An 18,541-nucleotide genomic window follows, 5' to 3' on the forward strand; every position below is an offset into this window, starting at 1 on the left:
ACCCAACATGGCACTATGGCAATCTTCCTTAGTGGAACTCAAAGACACTCAGCCTTCCCTTTGTTATTCCAGTTGGACAAACGGTTGACAGCTTGAGAGAGTTGTATAACAGGAGATCATTACACACAATAGGCTCACACCCCACGTATACAATACAAGCCTTCCTCCATCATAGTTAACAGTTTTTTTACATCCACATACACCGTTCAGTCTTGAATTTAGGACAATATTCACTTGGTAGCTACTACTCCAGAAATGTAGAGAAAAAAAAAGAAAGAAAAAAAATGAAGAAGAAAACAGAAGTGTGCTTGATGACCCCACTGGTAATATTACAAAATAATTAAAAATATATAGAAATGAACAAGACCAAAGAAAAGACCTTACAAATTCAGATAATGTACATACCATTGAACATAGGAATACATAAATATTTGTTTGTCTGATTACAAAACCTTTTACTTCATTATAAAATTTGCTTTTTACATGTTGTATTGCTGTGTCAATACATAATACTGAGAGTTTCTTTGCACGCTGTGGCAACACTTTACATCTTAAGTTCTTTGCTGTATTAAACACATTATAAACTCACATAGTATGCCCTGGAAAATATTGTGTTACTTTTTTTTTTCTTCTTTTTTTCTTATTTGCCTTTGTAGACAATGAGGTTATAATGCTCTTGCAAATGGGAAGTCGATAGCGATACCGCTATCTGTGTGGAAAGCAAACAAACCAGTTTTCTAATCTTTGGTCAAGCATATAGGGGCAAAAGTCACCGAGAGGAATCTGGAAACTGTAGAGAAATGGCTCAGGTTCATAGATCTTTCATACTCAAGTCACATTTTACTTGCCACCACTGTTCCAGCGGGGTCCTTGTTCAGCCTAGTGTGTTAAGAGAGACTGTCAAAGACCATTTTAAAGTCAATTTATATACTATTTGCACTGACAACAAAACGTCACTCTCCGAGAGCCACTGTAATGTAATTACACTTAAGCTTGAATGACTTTCCCTCAGTTTTCTGTTCATATTCAGCTGCATAAGACACTGCAAATACAGTGTTTCCAGTTTAAACCTTTAAGATAAGCTAAATCCATGGCACAGGCAAAGACGCACCAATATGCACTGCAATCCACGCAAACCGTGGTCACAATAGGTAACAGATGGTTTACGTCAAGTAAAAGTAACGAACACCAATCATTCCAGCAAGTGTCTCCAAAATGGGAATGATTTACAGATACGCGAGTCTTTAAAACAACCGAGTGTTGCTACACACAAGGGTTATGGCAACTTCAGACAGATAACTGAAAGCAATAGCGCTATAGGCTCTGATAATCAAGGACAGAAAAAGCTAAACGAAAATTAAACTCAACAGACACAAGCAATGATTCAAGTGCTAGAGTCTTTCACCCACAGAGGGTTATATAAACCGTGCACAAAACAAATGTGCAAACCTCACCGATAACCTGCTAACCTTTAACCCCATCTGCTCTGATTAGACTGTGGGTTGTGCTCTCGCTATGACAGAACAGACGCGCTTCGCCGTGAAACGGGAGGGATGTAGTTCCCAGTCCGACACTGATTCACAGAAGTTCGTCTGACGTTTCGCCTAGTTCCACCGTATACCTGCCATTACCACGCAGCAGAATCACATTGTGTTCGTAAGTATTTGTAAGGCAGAAAATATTCAAGTCTCACTTGTGAGTGTTCTACGTCTTTTGTTCGTTTTCTTACAAAATGCTAAAAGCTAGTACGACTTCTGTAATACGACGCCTTAAAGGAGAATGTCTGACCTCTTTTTAACAGCCGTCATCACTGAAATATTTCTGACTCTGATACTGTGAAATAGAGAGGACCGCTCAAATCACTAGTTTCCACTTGTCGTCACACTGCATCGTGCAAAACGGAGGACGGTGATCCACCAGAGCAGTTCACTACAGTGTGACAAAAACATGCAAGCATTGACATGCCTGCAGACACACACACACACACACACATATAATTACACACACACACTGGTATGTACAATCACACAAACTTAAGTTCTGGATAAGACCCAGATTTTGTTAGCATATTAGACCTTTTAGCTCTCTAATACTCTTAGAGGAGGTAAATTAATAGTTCGCAATTATCTGCTCATTATCAAATATGAAGTTTGACATATGAAGATCTGTGTTAGTTGAAGGTCTGCCTGTGTAGACCTGAATACAGTAGTGTGGGACGAGATCTGAAACACTTTAAGAGCACAGGCCGTCCTAGACATGAGTGTTCCGGATGGGTGAAACTCCTCACGCTCTCTCATGCCTTCAGGAACTATGGACTCTGTCAGCATGCAATGCATATATGCGTTTTTAAAGGCAAAAGAGTGTGTTTCAGGCCTCTCAGGACTAGGCAACAGGAGCCTCTGGAAGTCCAGAGACGGTTGTTCAAAATTGACTTGGATCTTTTGAATTTACATAGGTTTTGTTTGAAGATATGGCAGTTTTGAGAAGGCCATGCTCAAAGAAAGAAAAAAAGTCACGAGTCAAAATAAGTGACCCTCGGCATACGGTGGTGAGCGTGCGGGGACTGGCCCACGAAGACGAATCGCACAGTGAAACAAAAAAGGGTGAGTATGCACTACTGGTAGACGTCATGTCCTTCATCAACACTTTTGTGCCTCCACTGGTGACATGGCAATATAAGATCCGTTCCTCAAAGGCTGATTGTTGCGGTTCTCCGGCGAATCCTCCGCTTGGTTGCTCACTTGGGTATAAGCCGTTTCGTCTTTCGTCGTCTGTACAGAACATACAAGAACATTAGTGTGTACATTGTTAAAACCACGTATAGATGACAGATGATGTCAAACGTGAAATCACGTACCACTAACAAATGGAGCTACACATCTAATCTAACGCTGTGAAAGTACATTACGATCACCATGCAGGAAAAGCAATTAAAATGATTTGCAGAAACAAACAAGGTATTTCTATGAAAATGCTCAAAATGACCAAATACAATAATGATATAACAGCCTAGGCAAATTTGAACAAAATGAAAGCAAATTGTGTGTGTAAGGGAAAAAAGAAGACTTACAGCAAAAGAATGAAAAGCTTCAGTAAAATCAATACGTTTTACTTCATTCTGAATTGGAACAAACAAAAAAAAAACAAAGGGAGGAAAAATGTTACTGGAAATCAAAACATAACAGCATTATACATTTCAAGTCATAAAATAAATGCTATAAAGACCTTCTGATAATTAGTATATAAATGTGCAAAACAAATATGAATCTCCCCCTGAACCATTCATTCATAAATACATTTATTTTAGGTCATAACAATAGATGACCAAACCAATTAAACTGCAAAAAAAACATCAACTATATAATAAAAGAACTAATTTCATAAAGTAATACGTGCACTAGAGCACATGCATTCCCTCATGCGTGTGCATGCATGGGTTTTAAAGCTAGGGTGAGTGCGTTCAAGGCGAGTGACACATGTAATTGACTTTCAAGCCAAGGGTGTATAAGGTTGATGGAATTTTAAAGGCTTTTAGTCTTTTCCATACTGGCATTTCTGGAGAATATTAACTATTACTCTATTAATCTTGTTCTACGAAAAGGTATTGTCGACATACAAATGACATTTTTAGTATTACGTAACTAGCCAATACATAAGACGGAAGGTCAAAACTTCTTATCGCTGATTTTTACCTTTCTCTGGCGGTTCCTGCAGATGAGGAAGATCAGGACCATAAGTAAAATGACCCCCATCCCCACAATGATGACTGGGAAGTTGGACACCACCGTTACAATCAACAGAAGCGTCCTCATCTGGGCTGCGGAATCATCGTCGATAGTTGCAGTCTGAAAATTCCACAGTACAAAATGAAATTCAATGGAAAACAAAACTAACTTTGTGAACAGGCAAATCGATAATCTGAAGTAGGGATGCGCCCGAAGCCTAAATCCGAATTCAGAAAGGCACGGAAGATGAATAATACATTCTATGGAGCCTCTAAAGGGACATGGTTTGGCTTGATATGGTAGTCTGTTACATCACATTACATCATGATTTAACTTGTTAGGAGAGATGACTGACAGGACAATGTCAGAGGATTTGGTGTGCAACAGATCCTGAGCGTCATTGACAAATATCTTTTCTTGTAAAATGTGTGGTAAGTCCACGTGGTTGCAAATTGGAAAGTGAAAGTGAAAAGCGAGCGAGCATTCAAAAGCGATATTTATAGCGGCTCCCAGATCCCTGCAAATTATACACAATAAAATTACCCAACTTTATATATTGCTTTTTATTTATTTATATAATTGCGAGAGAACGCAAAAGCATTTTCCATCACCATGTCTCTTTGGGGGCTCCGTAGAGTGCGTCATTTCTTTTTCGAAAATAGTATATCGTACATAGTACAAAATGTACTTCGGGTACATCCCCAATCTGAAGAAAGTGAACTTACCTCATTGACATACATAATGGGGAAAATTGTCTCATTCAGGTATTTTGTTTTGCTAAAAAAAACAAAAAAAACAAGGAAGCCTCATTAGCCATTTTGTCATTCCAAATCACAATTTAATTGTTTTTGTGAGGTGTTTTACTCACACGAAGCCACTGACTCTCTTCAGTATGACATTGAGCTGAGCTCTCTTACAGGCACGAATGGGGACCCCTGTGGTCTGCAGAAAAAAAGCAAAGGGACAATTTACTATATAAAAAAATAATAATAATAAAAAAAAAAACACCCAATATTCACCACATCACACACAGTCTTTGATCAGTTCCACCGGAACAGCGTCTATTACACATCAACTCAATGAGTACAGTTTCCATCACGATATGTAACAGTATTTCTCACTGGGATTCTAGGGAAAGTTAGGCAGGTGTGGTTTCACATTCACTGTGGTTACCAGTGTGAATCACCTTGTTTTTTCCTGTCATATAAAGACGGGTCTAAACTACTTTCAGATTACAAACCACAAGAGCGCTAACTGATCAGTGCTGTAGCTGTAAAAGTGAAAATCGCAAAGCGTCAACACTGCGTACCGGGTTGATGTCGAGGTATGTTTCGTGCTCCTCTTCATTAGGGTTCATTCCTTCAATGGCATTGATGTACCTCTCATCGGCTTGGTAGAAATGAGGGAATGATACAACAATGGGTGCACCTGTACAGTGAAGGGGAAATAGGAACACGTGGCATTAGTTGCTGTTCCTTTTTTCAGATTAGTTGACAATCGAGTATATATAGCACCTATCTAGGAAAGCTCTGTATGCAAAAGGCAATAATAATCACTTCTTTATCAGCTATTGCATTTATAATTGCTGGTCATAAAGATAATCAAGATGATTAAAGTCATATCAAGCCTCATGTTTTTATTTTATGCTGGTCCAACTAGGCCAGTAGTTTAGATTTTTACCAAAACAAAGCAACATTGAAATGTGTCAAAAAAACAAACAAAAAAAAAACATATTTTTCATTTACAACAAATATGTTATTATTGTTGTTAAACTTTACAGCTATAACAGAAATTCATATACTTCAAAGTTGTAACATACAATGCAAAATATTACTGGTTTGTTTATGATTTAAAAACCCATTCTAGATGCAAACTTTCCACCAGCAAATGTTCATAAAAATACAAATAATTATGTACGGAAGTCAATGAAAGAAAAAAAAAAGAAAAAGAAAAAAATCAATGAATGCAAAGAATTTAATGCATCACAATGGGGCAGGTGACAGTTCAGACTGCAAATGTGCAGTTTTTAGATGTTACTTCTCTTGTTATGACATTTTCCATTATCTTAAGTAATAACCCCGAGGCATTTTCTAGGACTTTTTGTTTTTTTATGCACACTAACAGAAAATGAAACTTCCTCTTTTGGAGGGACATGCTCAATGACAGGTCGGCAAGTACCTGAACACCCACCAAGAACGCAAAATCATACATTCTGATAGGTGCCTAGTTTATCGTTAGCCAATAATAATATGTACCAAATCCCATCTCTCAATCCTTAATAACACCCTCCCTAAATATAACCATAATAGAACTGTCATGAACCCTTCTAGGAATGATGACTAATCAAAGCATGTGCAGATTTCCACAGCTGTTTCCTATCAGGAGCACTCACATGACAAAAGCGAGAGTTTACCATCGTTCAATAATAATATTAGCCTACTAGTTTATGGCGGAAGCAATAGAGGCCAAGACAGAGTAATCTGTCGGAGGACACCTACAGCGAATCAAGTGCTTGAGTCATAAAACTGTACTAAAAGTTATTCATTAAGCGCTGAACCCTGATTTCCCTTTCATAGTCCAAGAGTGGGCAAACAAAAGCAGACCGATTTAACTTGAACTTCAGTTACGAAGCCACAGATCAGTAATGGGAAACCCAGAAATTCAATACTATTTACTCATGCTTGGTTTGCTTTAGTTAAATGCCAGTCTGGACCAGCTATTTAGGGCACCAAAAAACCTTTAGTGCACTTAGATTGCTGTACTTTGTTAAACAAATTATCGTATTTAAAACGTTACTCCATTTTCCCCATGTAATGATTCTTCTGAAAACATCCCACGTCTTTCTCACTGTAAATTCCTGCTCTGAAAACACACTGTTGGCCCTGAAGCTAAGTTGTGGCGTGTCCCAGAACAGGCTTACCTTGCCGACAGATGCTGACTTTAAGGACTCCTTTTCCAAGACAGTCTCCAGCGGGCACGCAGAAGCCAGCGTTATTGGGGTTCTCATCTGGGGGAGCCAGTACATCTGAAGGAGGGGCGAAGCGGAAAGCAGGGATACCCTTCACCTCTGTGTCTCTCACGTAACCCAAATGAATGGATCTGCAAGTGATAAAAAGCATAAGTAACCATGTACAAATAACCAAGTACCTTGTTTGTGTTAAAACACCTTGCTTACCGGCACAGATCAGCAGCAAAGATGTACAGGAGTTCTTTCCTGGAAAGGAAGGTGTGGAAGACACTGCCATCTGTCCCATTGATCATGTTGCTCTGGTTAGACGACCACCAGTTCATCTGACTGTGAGTGAGAAAATGAATAGATGGTGATTGTTTTTGTCACGGGTTCTAATGAAAAAGGAAGGTTTATTATGCGTTTTTCTCCAAAATCTACATGCAGAATATTCTTAATATGCGAAGTCGATTGGAATTTTATTAACTGGGATATAGGTGCAATTAAATCAGGTTATGGGGTCCAGTTGCACAGGAGGTCTTTTCTTGTACTTTATCCTTTGCTATTGACTTATCTAGCATGCTGTGTGTTTAACCCAATTTCTCAAGGCAGGAGAGCAGATGAGTGTGCAAGAATTCTCTCTGTGTCAGTAAGGCAACGCAGATTACGCAAAGACTGACGTGTACCTGATGCCGTTCCACGTGTCAATCTTGCCGTAGTCCATATAATTCTTCTCTCCGGTGTGGAAGACAAATTCACCCTCATGGGTTCCATTTTTCTGAAGTCAGTAAAAAAATAAAATAAAATTGTATTTAATATAACGCTAGAACAATAAAAAGAACTGTGTCACATAAGGGTAAAAATGACTAGAAAGTCATAGGAAGTAGGAAAGTAGGTTGTTTAGATGCCATGATGTGAATACAGAGTGAAAGACTGAATGTTTTATTAATGCAAACCATTCAAACTCGCTGTCAAGGCACTCGCATGAGACCTACGATTGCACAACAAACCGCAGATATTTAATATCTGTCCTATATATATATATATATATATATAATCCCTAAATTCTAAAACCTATTTCATTAAACCAGGCCAAACATGGTAGAATGGTCAACATCTGCAGGATCATGATAATAACGTCATTTGCTTATCCTGTTCAGATCGTATATATGTGCTTTAGAGGTTGCATGTGCTACTTTGTATTGGTTGTATAAATATATGACCCATTTAGACTGCATTTTATCTCTCTTTTCAGACTGACTAAAGCATTAAATATGATGAAACTGCAGATTCTCACATTGTACATAAGGCCGAAATGCTCATCCACTTCTGGTCTCATGGCGTGGAGTTTGGACAGCAGCGGGTCTTTGAAACCCCACAGGACCTCATGGACTGTGCGATCCATAAACACGCCGATGCCCATGGATCCCATCCACATGGACACAGCAGTCCTCAGAAAGAAGGAGTAGGAGTTCAACTCGTTCATCACGGCCTGAAACAAGAGGGAAAGAATTCAGAGCAAATTCTTTGCATTTGGATCAAAGATAATCTGTTAAGCAAATGGCAAAAGAAATGCTATGAGCAGACTCATTTTTAAATGCAAAATGATTAGCTGCCAGTGCAAAAACAAGAAAACAAAACCCTTCTTACAATGAATGGAATGTTAACGGTTGTCACACGGTCAACCTCAGGATCTCCCACTGACATGTTGCGAAGAAACACAAAGCTCTTGGGATTTGTGGCAAAGATTTTCGTCCCATTCTCAAGGAAAGTGACATTTTCCCTTGGTCGATATTCCCTGATAAAAGAGAGTAGCATAATGTTAATATCAAAATTGGCAACTGTCAGGTCTAGATTTTTAAATCTAATACACACAACACTACCATTCAAAAGTTTTTGAAAGAAGTCTCTTATGCTCATTAAGGTTGCATTTTTCTTTTAATCAAAAATACAATAAAACAGTAATATTGTGAAATAGTATTCAATTGAAAAGAACGGTTTTCTATTTTAATATATTTTGTAATATAATTTATTCCTGAAGGCAAAGCTGAATTTTCAGCATCATTACTCCAGTCTAAAGTGTCACATGATCCTTCCGAAATCGTTCTAATATGCTGATTTGGAGCTCAAGAAACATTTCTTATTAATATCAATGTTGAAAACAGTAAGTAGTTAGGGTAAATGTTTCCTGTTTCCAATCTTCTAAAAGCATGAGTCATTTCTTGACTATGGTGCCAAACTTGTTGTCACTGACAACAGACAGTACAGTTTAGTAAACAAATAGCTCAGAATGAAGACAATGAACATGAACATCTCAATTTGAGACTTTTGTAAATCACCTGTAAGTATATGGCCCTATTTGAGTGACTTTGGCCTTTTCCTTTCCAGCCAAGAACTCATCTGGATTGGTAACGTTGAAGAAGAAATACTGCATGTAAACAGGAGGCGGTGGATTTATCCAGCCCTCCAATACTCTGCTGTTTTTACCTAGTGTGATCTCCTGTGAATCAAACACAATCAAAGGTCAAGAGAGAGCACCAAAAGACCATTTCTGTAGCTCTTCTGTCTGTTTAAAGAGAACTCAATGTTTAAGCAGAGTTTCAATATAATTTAGGGAAGAAAGAAAACAAAAAGCTGAGCGCCTTCCTTTTGAGTGATGACGGTTTCTGGTGAAATGTCAGTGACCTGTTATGACACAAATACAGCAGACATGAGGTAAAGCGAGTGCTAGGATGACGGAAAAAGAGGAAAGAGCTCAGCAGACAGTTGAGCTGATTCAGAGTTAGAAAAGAGGAAGAAAAACATCAACAACGAAAACATGTTTCTCAGGTTTTTGAATTTTTCCATTAGAAATAAGGTTCAGCAGTAACACTTCTCACTTCTTGAGTGCCTTGAGACAAACTCGGAAGGAGAAACAAATGTTTATTTTAAAACGACAAACTTTTACATCACAGAACAACGTTATTCGTGACTACACATGACAGTAGTACTGGGAAAAAAAACCCAAAGCTCCAAAGGCTGACTCGTGATAAACTCGTAACAACCAGGAGGTTTTACTCAAGAATGCTGCCTTGAAATGCAGATAACGCTATCTAGAATCAAAAACCATGACTTCAGCAGAGTAGCAGAGCACCCGCTCCAAAACAACAAACATCACGGCCTCTTTCACTGGACCTTCAGCTTCTGAAAGGGCATTTCAGAAAAATCCAGATTTGCTGGAATCACTGGTCAGAAGAAGGGCCTCAAGTTGAAAAACGTAGTTTGCATGTTTCAAAACCAATCATTCCAACATCTAATCTTTGTCAAATCACCAATTCCATTTACACTACTATACTATGACCCAGGGAATAACATAAAGGTGTCTTTGTTCAAATCTATTTAAGAGGACACTTGTCTTTTAAAATGAGGAATTTTTCACATGTAAGCTCTGAATGGGATCTCTGTCGTTAGGAGATTTACCATGAGTAAAGTAACTGGTATTGAGCACTAAAGAAAATGTGCAGCTATTCAACTTGTTCAACCATGCGTTGTGAAATCAGACTAAAGCTTTTCTTTAAAGTAAGATTATGTTACATCACACTCATTGACTCTCTTTTCCAATTTTTCAGGGTTTCTCAGGAGGTTTGTCTTGCCGTTTTCTTTAAACCACACTGCCAGCAGTTCTTAATTACACCTGGTAAAAAAAAAATGATGATTTTGTTTTTAAAAGAAGCGGTGCATTTTAGCTTAAAGACGCCAATTAAAAGTTTTATCGACTAAAAGCACCAGACCACACCTTAACAAACACGCATACACTAAATGTTTGGGTTCGGTAAGATGCTTTAATGTTTTTGATGTCTCTCATGCTCACTAATATTTGATCAAAAACAGTAATCTTGTGAATTATTATTACAATTTAAAATAACTTAATTAAGTGATGGCAAAGCTGAATTTACAGCATCATTACTCCAGTCTTCAGGGTCACATGATGCTTCAGAAATCATTCTAATATGCCGATTTGATGCTGCTAAATATTTTTGTGGAAAAAGATACTTTTCCAAGATTCTCTGATAAAGTAAAAAAAAAAAAAAGCATTTACTTGAAATAGAGATTTTCTTTCAATTACAGATGTCTTTACTGTCACTTTTGTTTTGATCAATTTAATGTATCCTTGCTAGATAAAAAAAAATGATTTCTTTCACACACAAAAAAATCGTGTACATGGTTACATCCTGTAAAACTCATTAGCCTGCTTACAACTGTTCAATGGGATATGATATGAATACTAATTATTTTAAAAATAAATAATACAGATGAACCTCCGGAATTTGATTTTGTGTTCTGCTGTGCTCATCAACCTTGAGAAGTGAAGTTTTTGAAGGTCCCAATGGACATTAAACCATGTCAGAAGAACATTTTCAAAGCCTTGCTCGAGCAAATACAGCCAAGGTAAGAACAACAATAAATGTTTGCATTTTGATAGGAAGGTCATTTTTTGCGCAAGTGGTTAACATTACAAAAGGCCAGTGAACCAGATACCAGAGCGTATGATGGTGCCAGCAACTGGAAATTGATATTTTCATAGATAACAACCCATGTTTTACCAAAGTCCTTACACTGCTAGGAGGTGCAGTTTTAAATGTAGACATTAATTCCCAGCAAGGAAAGAATACATTCACAAGCTTACATCAAAGGGATCTTAACTTCAGCTAAAAAAGGAAGTTTTAACCGTCAAACACTTTGAAGAAAAATTGCCTCAGAGCTACATACCTGCGTCACTTATACAAACTCCACTTCACACCCTATACTCAACAAAAACACACATCACCTAAGGGCTTGAAAAAGTTGTATTGTCTAAAGAACTTAAGCCTACTGGCTCAATGTCACATGTTTCAGTGACAGAGAAGACATAACGAATATGAAAAGTAACAGTATATCATGAAGGTCAATTATAAGGCTTTAAATCAATGACAAACCACTGCATAACACCTCCAGCAAAGTTAGCTTCACTCTCAGACCACCACAAACACCCACCCTTGAATTCCAGGTCAAGGGAATCACATTGAACAGTGAATACTACACTTGGTTAAAAATACTGAGGGTAGAGGCCACAATTCCAAGTATTTTTCCAAGGAGAACATGCGGAGACCCTCCCCCACAGCCACACATATAGCACACACCTTCCCCTGCCATTTATATATATGCGCTATGTGAATGAACGACCTTTCCCGTAACATTAAAAGAAGAGTGATTCATACACGGTGGTGTTGCAATGAAAAGCATTTAATAATCAGACAGACAGACAGAACCGCTGAGGTGGATTAGAGAGAGACGGGGTGGAAAGAAGTATTTTCCGCAATATGATAGGCTTCGTGGTCACAGACCAGCCCACTTTAATCAGGGTTACTAACAAACCCACATTTACATCACGGTAATTTCATACCATATGTTTTGACCACCTAACACGTAAAAGAGGGGGCATTATACTGCTGAAATACAGGTTTTTTAGTGTACATAACATGAGATTGTGTAGTCTGGGTCTCCACCGCGAGTAAGAATGGGAACTTTGGTATAGCAATTATAGCAAGAATAGGTTGATTTGACAACATTTAAGCTTGCCTGTTGTATGATTTCGCACTGCTTACGTTACATCCGTGTGATGCTCAACACAGAGGAAGCCTAGTGTAGGACAACAGCAGCACTGAATCACTTTAAGAGCCGGTTTCATAACACAAGAAGTTTAATTAAACACTTTTCTCCATAAAAGACTTACCTTTTTTAACCGCTCCTGAATCATTGTTTGGAAGACTTGAGCCACCAGAAGGGCGATTCCCAAAATGAGCAAATGAGCGCACACGATCCCGGTGGCGTAAATGGCACACGATCTTCTAGTCATTATTGATGGTTTCAAATGGGCTGATCTGTAGGGGAAAAAATAACACTATTCTTTCTTTCTCCTTTTCTCTTGTTCCGAACTTCTACTCGAGAACCTCCAGGTTTGTCTCTGTTCTTCTCAAAGCTAGAATCGTTTCCCTTCTTTTATCAGTGGGATATTCAGCAAACACGATCCCAGTGATGTGCGATTAGCGGATGTGTTTCTCGGATGCTGAGATATAAGAGACTATATAAACTCTGGCTCTAAAGCAGCCAGAGGTCTTCTCCACCTCCCTCACCAGATTCAAATGAGCCAGTCATGCATGAGAAACACACTTTTTGGAGAGAGGGGCGTGTTAAACCTCCCTCAGAGCTGAGGTCACGATTTAAAGGAGTTTTCAAGGCAGATATATGTGTGTAAATGTCAGAACATCAAAATAAATATATTGCCTGGTTTTACTGTCCTGACACAATTTATAGGTTAAGAAACAGATAAATACGTGTTTTGATAGCCCAAATTTGAGTTATATTCATTTCTAGCCTGATCCGACCAACTCTGGCTACACATTTAATGTAATATATTACATGAAGTTTCACATTTGGATATATGTGCTGTTAAACTATACAGACTTGTCTAAAAACAATACAATAGCGTTTACGAACCCACTGGAACAGACGTTACAGCTCAGCGGGGCGTTTTTGTGTTTTTAAAAGACTTGAGCCGTGAGACCGTTAGGTCTTAATTCGTGTTCCGCTATCTACTGTCGTGTCTCCTTAAATAACTAGTGAATGAACATGAATAATGGGCGGCTCACAAGGTAAGCGATGATTGTCGCATCTCTTTTGTCCGAGGAGCACGCGATTCTATTGGATGACGTCTTCCCGGACCACCGTCTTAAGACCACCCCCGAACGAACGTGATTGGTCGACGGCTCAGAAGTGTGATGCCGAATTTGATCGACTGATTTCGGGGCGGGGCTTATTTAAAGGGAGAACTAAGCACTCTAGCACGGTGGAATGGAAAGCTCATGTTGGTCTCATCCGGAAAATACGCTTGATTAAGATGGTAGTGGGTTTTTTCCACTACCACAGAAATGATACTCTTAGAGATTGTGAAGCAGTTTAGCATTATCATAATTAATTATACTTTTTTGTTTTTTTTTAGACAAATCTGTTCATATTTTACATAGGGTACCCCTAAATGCTAACTATAACCTCAAAGGCTAGTTTGGCCTTTATTTGACATTTACATTATTATTATCATTTTATGTTATCGTTCAAAAGTAAAATATAACTGTTTGGATATTTCGTAAAATAGATAAGGCTTACTGGCACTTTATGAGTAAGCATGAATTATGTGCAGTTTCCAAATGTGCTGATTTTAATAGGCTACATGCAGCATTGGAGTAGTTTATGACTAGAAGAAAACAACCTTGTAACCCGGGAAACTGCATTACCAAAATTCTTACCTATTTGAACCCATAAAAGTGCTGGAATACCAGAGAGTTACTTTATTACTGTTCTTTATTATATAACATGTAATGATAAAACTCGAGGTCATTGGCCTTCTCACGCCAAACTGCCATCCTGCTGATAAAGATGGTCAGTTGATGTCAGAGTTGTTATTGTCACGTGTCAAATTTTTATAGACCCCTTTTTCAATATTTTTCTCAGAAATCAGGCACACTCACTTACTGTCCTTCCTCTGTCTATAGCCTCAAATGCCTGCAACCCCCACAGGGAAAGCTTTTAAACAAAGCTTTATTTTACAAATGCGACAAAATGCCCCTATAGGGCACATTTAAGCTTTTGAGCTTAGTATTATCATGTTAACAAAATTCTTCAGTTTTCTTCTGTTCTTCTGTTGTTAACCGGTCAATAAGTGCACTTCTCAGAAAGAAGAATTTGTAGGGCCTATTAACAGATAAAGCCACATCACACTGCCTATAAGGGACTGTGATATAGTAAAATCATAAAGCTTTATGACTTCACCTTAATTGTGCCTACACTTGAACTGTTGTGAACTTGCTGATAAAGGACAAAGTTAATTGCAGTTAAATTGAATGAAATGACAGTTATGCAAAACCTGATTTGCTTACTTGAATGTAGCTACTTTTAGCGGGTTACTGTGACTTTTATCAAAGCTCTCTTGGGGGGTTAAATACTCAGGCCTAAAAGCATCTGTGCAAATAAGAGAAGTGAAAACAAACCATTAAGCACCAGGAGGTAAAGGAGAAACAGTGCTGTACTTGACTAAGCTTTATCAAAAGCATAGTTTTTCATTAATCTTTTATGAATGGACCATGTCAAAACAACTGTAATCAATGTACATTCATTCAGTTTCTTATTATCCATAATGACAATTCAAAATCATAAAATTAAAAGAAGAGAGGATAGTGAATTATATATCTGTCCACCTTTTTCCCTCTGCCATATATTGCAAGTTGCATTTTTAAGTACAATCAACTTAAGTCATTTTTAACTTAAATCACATTAAACTGACTTTCATAACTTATTTTCACGAGTTAAAGCAATGTAAAACCTATGTTGTCTAACTTATTGATCACGTGATATTTTACAGTGTGGAAATAGCCAGACTTGGTCACAAGAATGAACTATTTTAAACTAAACCAAAGAAACAATAGTTTAACCCTTTGCTGCTCTATGGTCATTTTTGACCAAAAAAATATTATGTTTCTGTCTGAATACTCCTGTGCATGTTGTGTGTGTGTCAATGATGACGCAAACTGCATTCAGTTGCATCCTGTTGAGTTCAGGGAAAGGAAGGGTTTGAGAGGGTTATGCAAACATTTCCTAATTAACCATCTTAAACATGTCTTATTTATTTGTTTAGTGTTGTTTCGCTCTACATGTTCAAAAATGAACACACATAAAGAATAACAAATACATCACAAAAGCACAACATGCCTCACGAGCTGAATGGAAGTTTCCTTTTACATTCGAAAGAATGAAAAGTCTTTTGTTAGTCAGTATTCCTTGCATGTTGACTAGACAAAACCTTTATCTAAAACCTCTTTTATAAAAGACATCCTGCTGAGCAGTAGCAAGCAAAGCCTTTTCATATCTTAACTGTTTAACTGGAACGGATAAGTTACTAAATATGTGCAAATTTGCATTATTATGTTATAAAAATTGAACAGTGACACAGTGCAACCACATTTCTTTACTTCATAAACCTGATTTGAAAAGAGGATAGTGAATTATATACAGTATCTGTCCACTTTTTTCCCTCTGCCATATATTACACTATTTCTTTGATATTTGTTGCAATGTAGTAACTACACATCATTTTAAAACTGCTCTTTTGCTAAAACCCACTTGCGGGAGAAGCTCAAAGCGTTTTCCCCACTGACCTGAAATGAGCAAATATGTGAATAATACAACTATTCAGAAAATACAAAGGTCTTTTATGTGAAGGTTTGAATATGTTATGGATTATGGCAAAACATCATTTTCTGTATATCCCCTTTGATGAAGATACAGAACTTGTGATTGTTGGTCTCTGGCACAACAGTGAAGCAGCGTTTCAGACGTCACGTTCTCTGGTTGCCCCTCCCTTCACAAATATGCATTTATTCAGTATATTAGTGCTGCAATTCTGCTTATGGAGAAAGGCAGGACAAGTTTGAACAACAGGGAGAGAACAGCAGTTTAATATGTGTAATTCTTCATAAACCGGATTTTAAAGCAGGATGCGTGTAGTCAACCTTAGTTTTTTAAAAAGCTATTGCTTCACTTTAAAGGTACATGTAACACAATACATCATCAATCCTTCTTCCAAAAAAGTCTTACTCTGATTCACTAGTAAATGTATTACTGGGCTGGCAACTTTTGAGTTCAGCTTCGAGTGAGAATTGTATGTATAGCCTATGTTGTGTATGTGTGTGTCTGTGTGTGTGTGTGTGTGTGTGTGGGGGGGGGGGGGGGGGGGGGGGGGTATTGACACATCTCATGATTCAAATTTTTCTCATGGAAACAAAATCTTTCTGACCTAGTGTTATAAACTATAGTTATTATTAAAGGTTATTATTAAAGGTTCACTGTAATAAAAAAAAAAAGCTTGCTGTCTTAAATTTTTAAGTAGGCCTATAGCCTACAATCAACTTGGCTGTGCAAGTCATTTCAACTTAAACTGACTGTTTATGTAACTGTAAAGAAATAGGCATATGTAATACAGTGCTTTTTTCTTCTTCAAAATGCTCTTCTTTAGAACAATTTTTCCCCACTAACTATACAGTTTATAGAAAGGCTTTTCTGAGGTAAATGTACATAACATTATGTGACATATTGTTTACAAGCTGTTTTATCCGCGGTCCTTTCAACATACCATCTGATGTCCATTTATGTTTATTTTGTACTGCAAGTAAGAGGAAGAGATGATCGGTTCACGTGCCGTATTAAGAGCGGCAAAACTGTATTGTTTGAATTTCGTAGCCTAATAAAACTTACTAAATTTGAAATTTGAGACTTTGTTTCATATCAAAAGTAAACTAATCTAATTCATGTTTTTCACTGAGTGAAAATATGAACATGTGGCGGGAGAACAGATTCAACTGCGTGACCGTCTCAAGCTGAATGCGTGAGAGTTGACAGCCCTGCATGTGTTTATATTTTAGACCTAGTGTGGAAATTGCAAAATACGTCACTCGCCCGTGCGTGTCTCGTCATATCCAAAAATAGAGAAAAAGTTGCTCCAACTACTTTGACGCGTGTATGGTGTGGGAGAGGCATAGGATCGATAGCGAGAAAGGTTGACATGGAGCAGCTACATCTAGTGATGGGAGAAATTGCTTTGCTAAACGATTCACTGTTTCGAAGCTTTTTGAAACGCCACACTGCTGGTCAGAACAGTGGAAATGCAACAAAAACTCAAGCCTAACATGAATAAAAACACCTTTTACTAACCTACTGCACAATGTTTTATTGAAAGTAAAATCCATCTAATGCAATTAACTAATCATCTAATAAGATTAAATATCAAGTATATGCGTAATATGTGTTCTTAAATTAATTTCCCAGGCTTGTTTTTGTTTGTTCCATGGATTGCTAAACAGGCCAATAAGAGACTATTAACTACTATTATTCCTATTAATTATACTAATATCCAATTAAAACATGTACAAACTGATCAGAGATCAGGTAAAATCCAGACACTTGTTCAATGATTCGCCACCGGGGGGCGACCTCAGTGAATTCACATGATTCATGGAGAACATCGCCCACCAGCTAGCCTGGCTAACGTCAGACCTCGTCTCATTGAGACGTTGTCTGGGAACCACATGTTCATTTTCTCGTATTTGAGGCGTGGTTTACGAATGCCCAGAGCCGTTTATTGGGTGCTACAAATGTCTATCAAATGCGCCTGCATGTAGCTCATAGCCAATCGTTTCAATTATACCAGATGGCGTATGTAGAGCGACAGAAATTCGACGAGGAAGAAGACGAAATAAACTTGCGTTCTAAACTACTTAGAACACTATCTAAGGCTGCATCGAAATGTAACTTCGCGTCTGCTGCCATGTTGGATCCATAGATATAAACAAACTGCTTCGGTGTGTCGCATAGACGTCGTCATCGTCTTGCTGCTCCCTCCCCATTCTGTGATTGGTTCCCTTTTTGAGGGGAAAATCTGGTCCATGGTGTCCAGGCTGCCTAGCAGCGTGAATAAAATCGCGCTGCGCACAAGGCAGCATGGGGAAACCCAGGCTACCCACCAGCTGTAAACCATTGAAATTTTGAAACATTTCGAAACAGTAATGATGTAGCTAAGTCTCGTTTACTGAAATCCCATGACTTTGGCAGTTTGATACATGCTCAGAAGTACTGATTTGAAACAAAAGATTTGTAAAGGTTTCGAAGCTTCACAAAGCAGTGTTTCGAAATAGCCCATCACTAGCTAAATCTCGAACCTCCGGGGAATCACCCGTTTTTTGTGGGGGGTTTTTAAACGCCAAACAGAGGAGAGTCTGCTGGCAAAAAGAGAATTAACGTGACA

At 38.0% G+C, this 18,541-nt stretch overlaps 1 protein-coding gene across 2 annotated transcripts; it reads right to left on the reverse strand.

Moving 5' to 3' along the window:
• scarb2a (scavenger receptor class B, member 2a) lies at positions 1–13,340 on the reverse strand. Of its 2 annotated transcripts, XM_079871002.1 has the most exons (13): positions 12,425–13,340; positions 9,012–9,172; positions 8,323–8,470; positions 7,970–8,164; positions 7,359–7,450; positions 6,901–7,020; positions 6,646–6,824; positions 5,035–5,153; positions 4,594–4,667; positions 4,451–4,502; positions 3,693–3,845; positions 3,071–3,118; positions 1–2,771 (listed from the first exon to the last, which is right to left on the reverse strand). In XM_079871002.1, exons 1-13 carry the CDS (start codon positions 12,545–12,547, stop codon positions 2,640–2,642), a joined length of 1,596 nt encoding a protein of 531 aa, XP_079727128.1. In that variant the 5' UTR covers positions 12,548–13,340; the 3' UTR covers positions 1–2,639. The 2 variants fall into 2 exon arrangements, with proteins under 2 accessions (XP_079727128.1, XP_079727129.1); XM_079871003.1 differs by lacking the exon at positions 3,071–3,118 and having other exon boundaries at positions 12,425–13,316.
• Positions 13,341–18,541: the final 5,201 nt, after the last annotated feature.

Source organism: Squalius cephalus, assembly GCF_949319135.1.
Source record: "Squalius cephalus genome assembly, chromosome: 5".
In the NCBI taxonomy this organism is placed as follows: Eukaryota; Metazoa; Chordata; class Actinopteri; order Cypriniformes; family Leuciscidae; genus Squalius; species Squalius cephalus.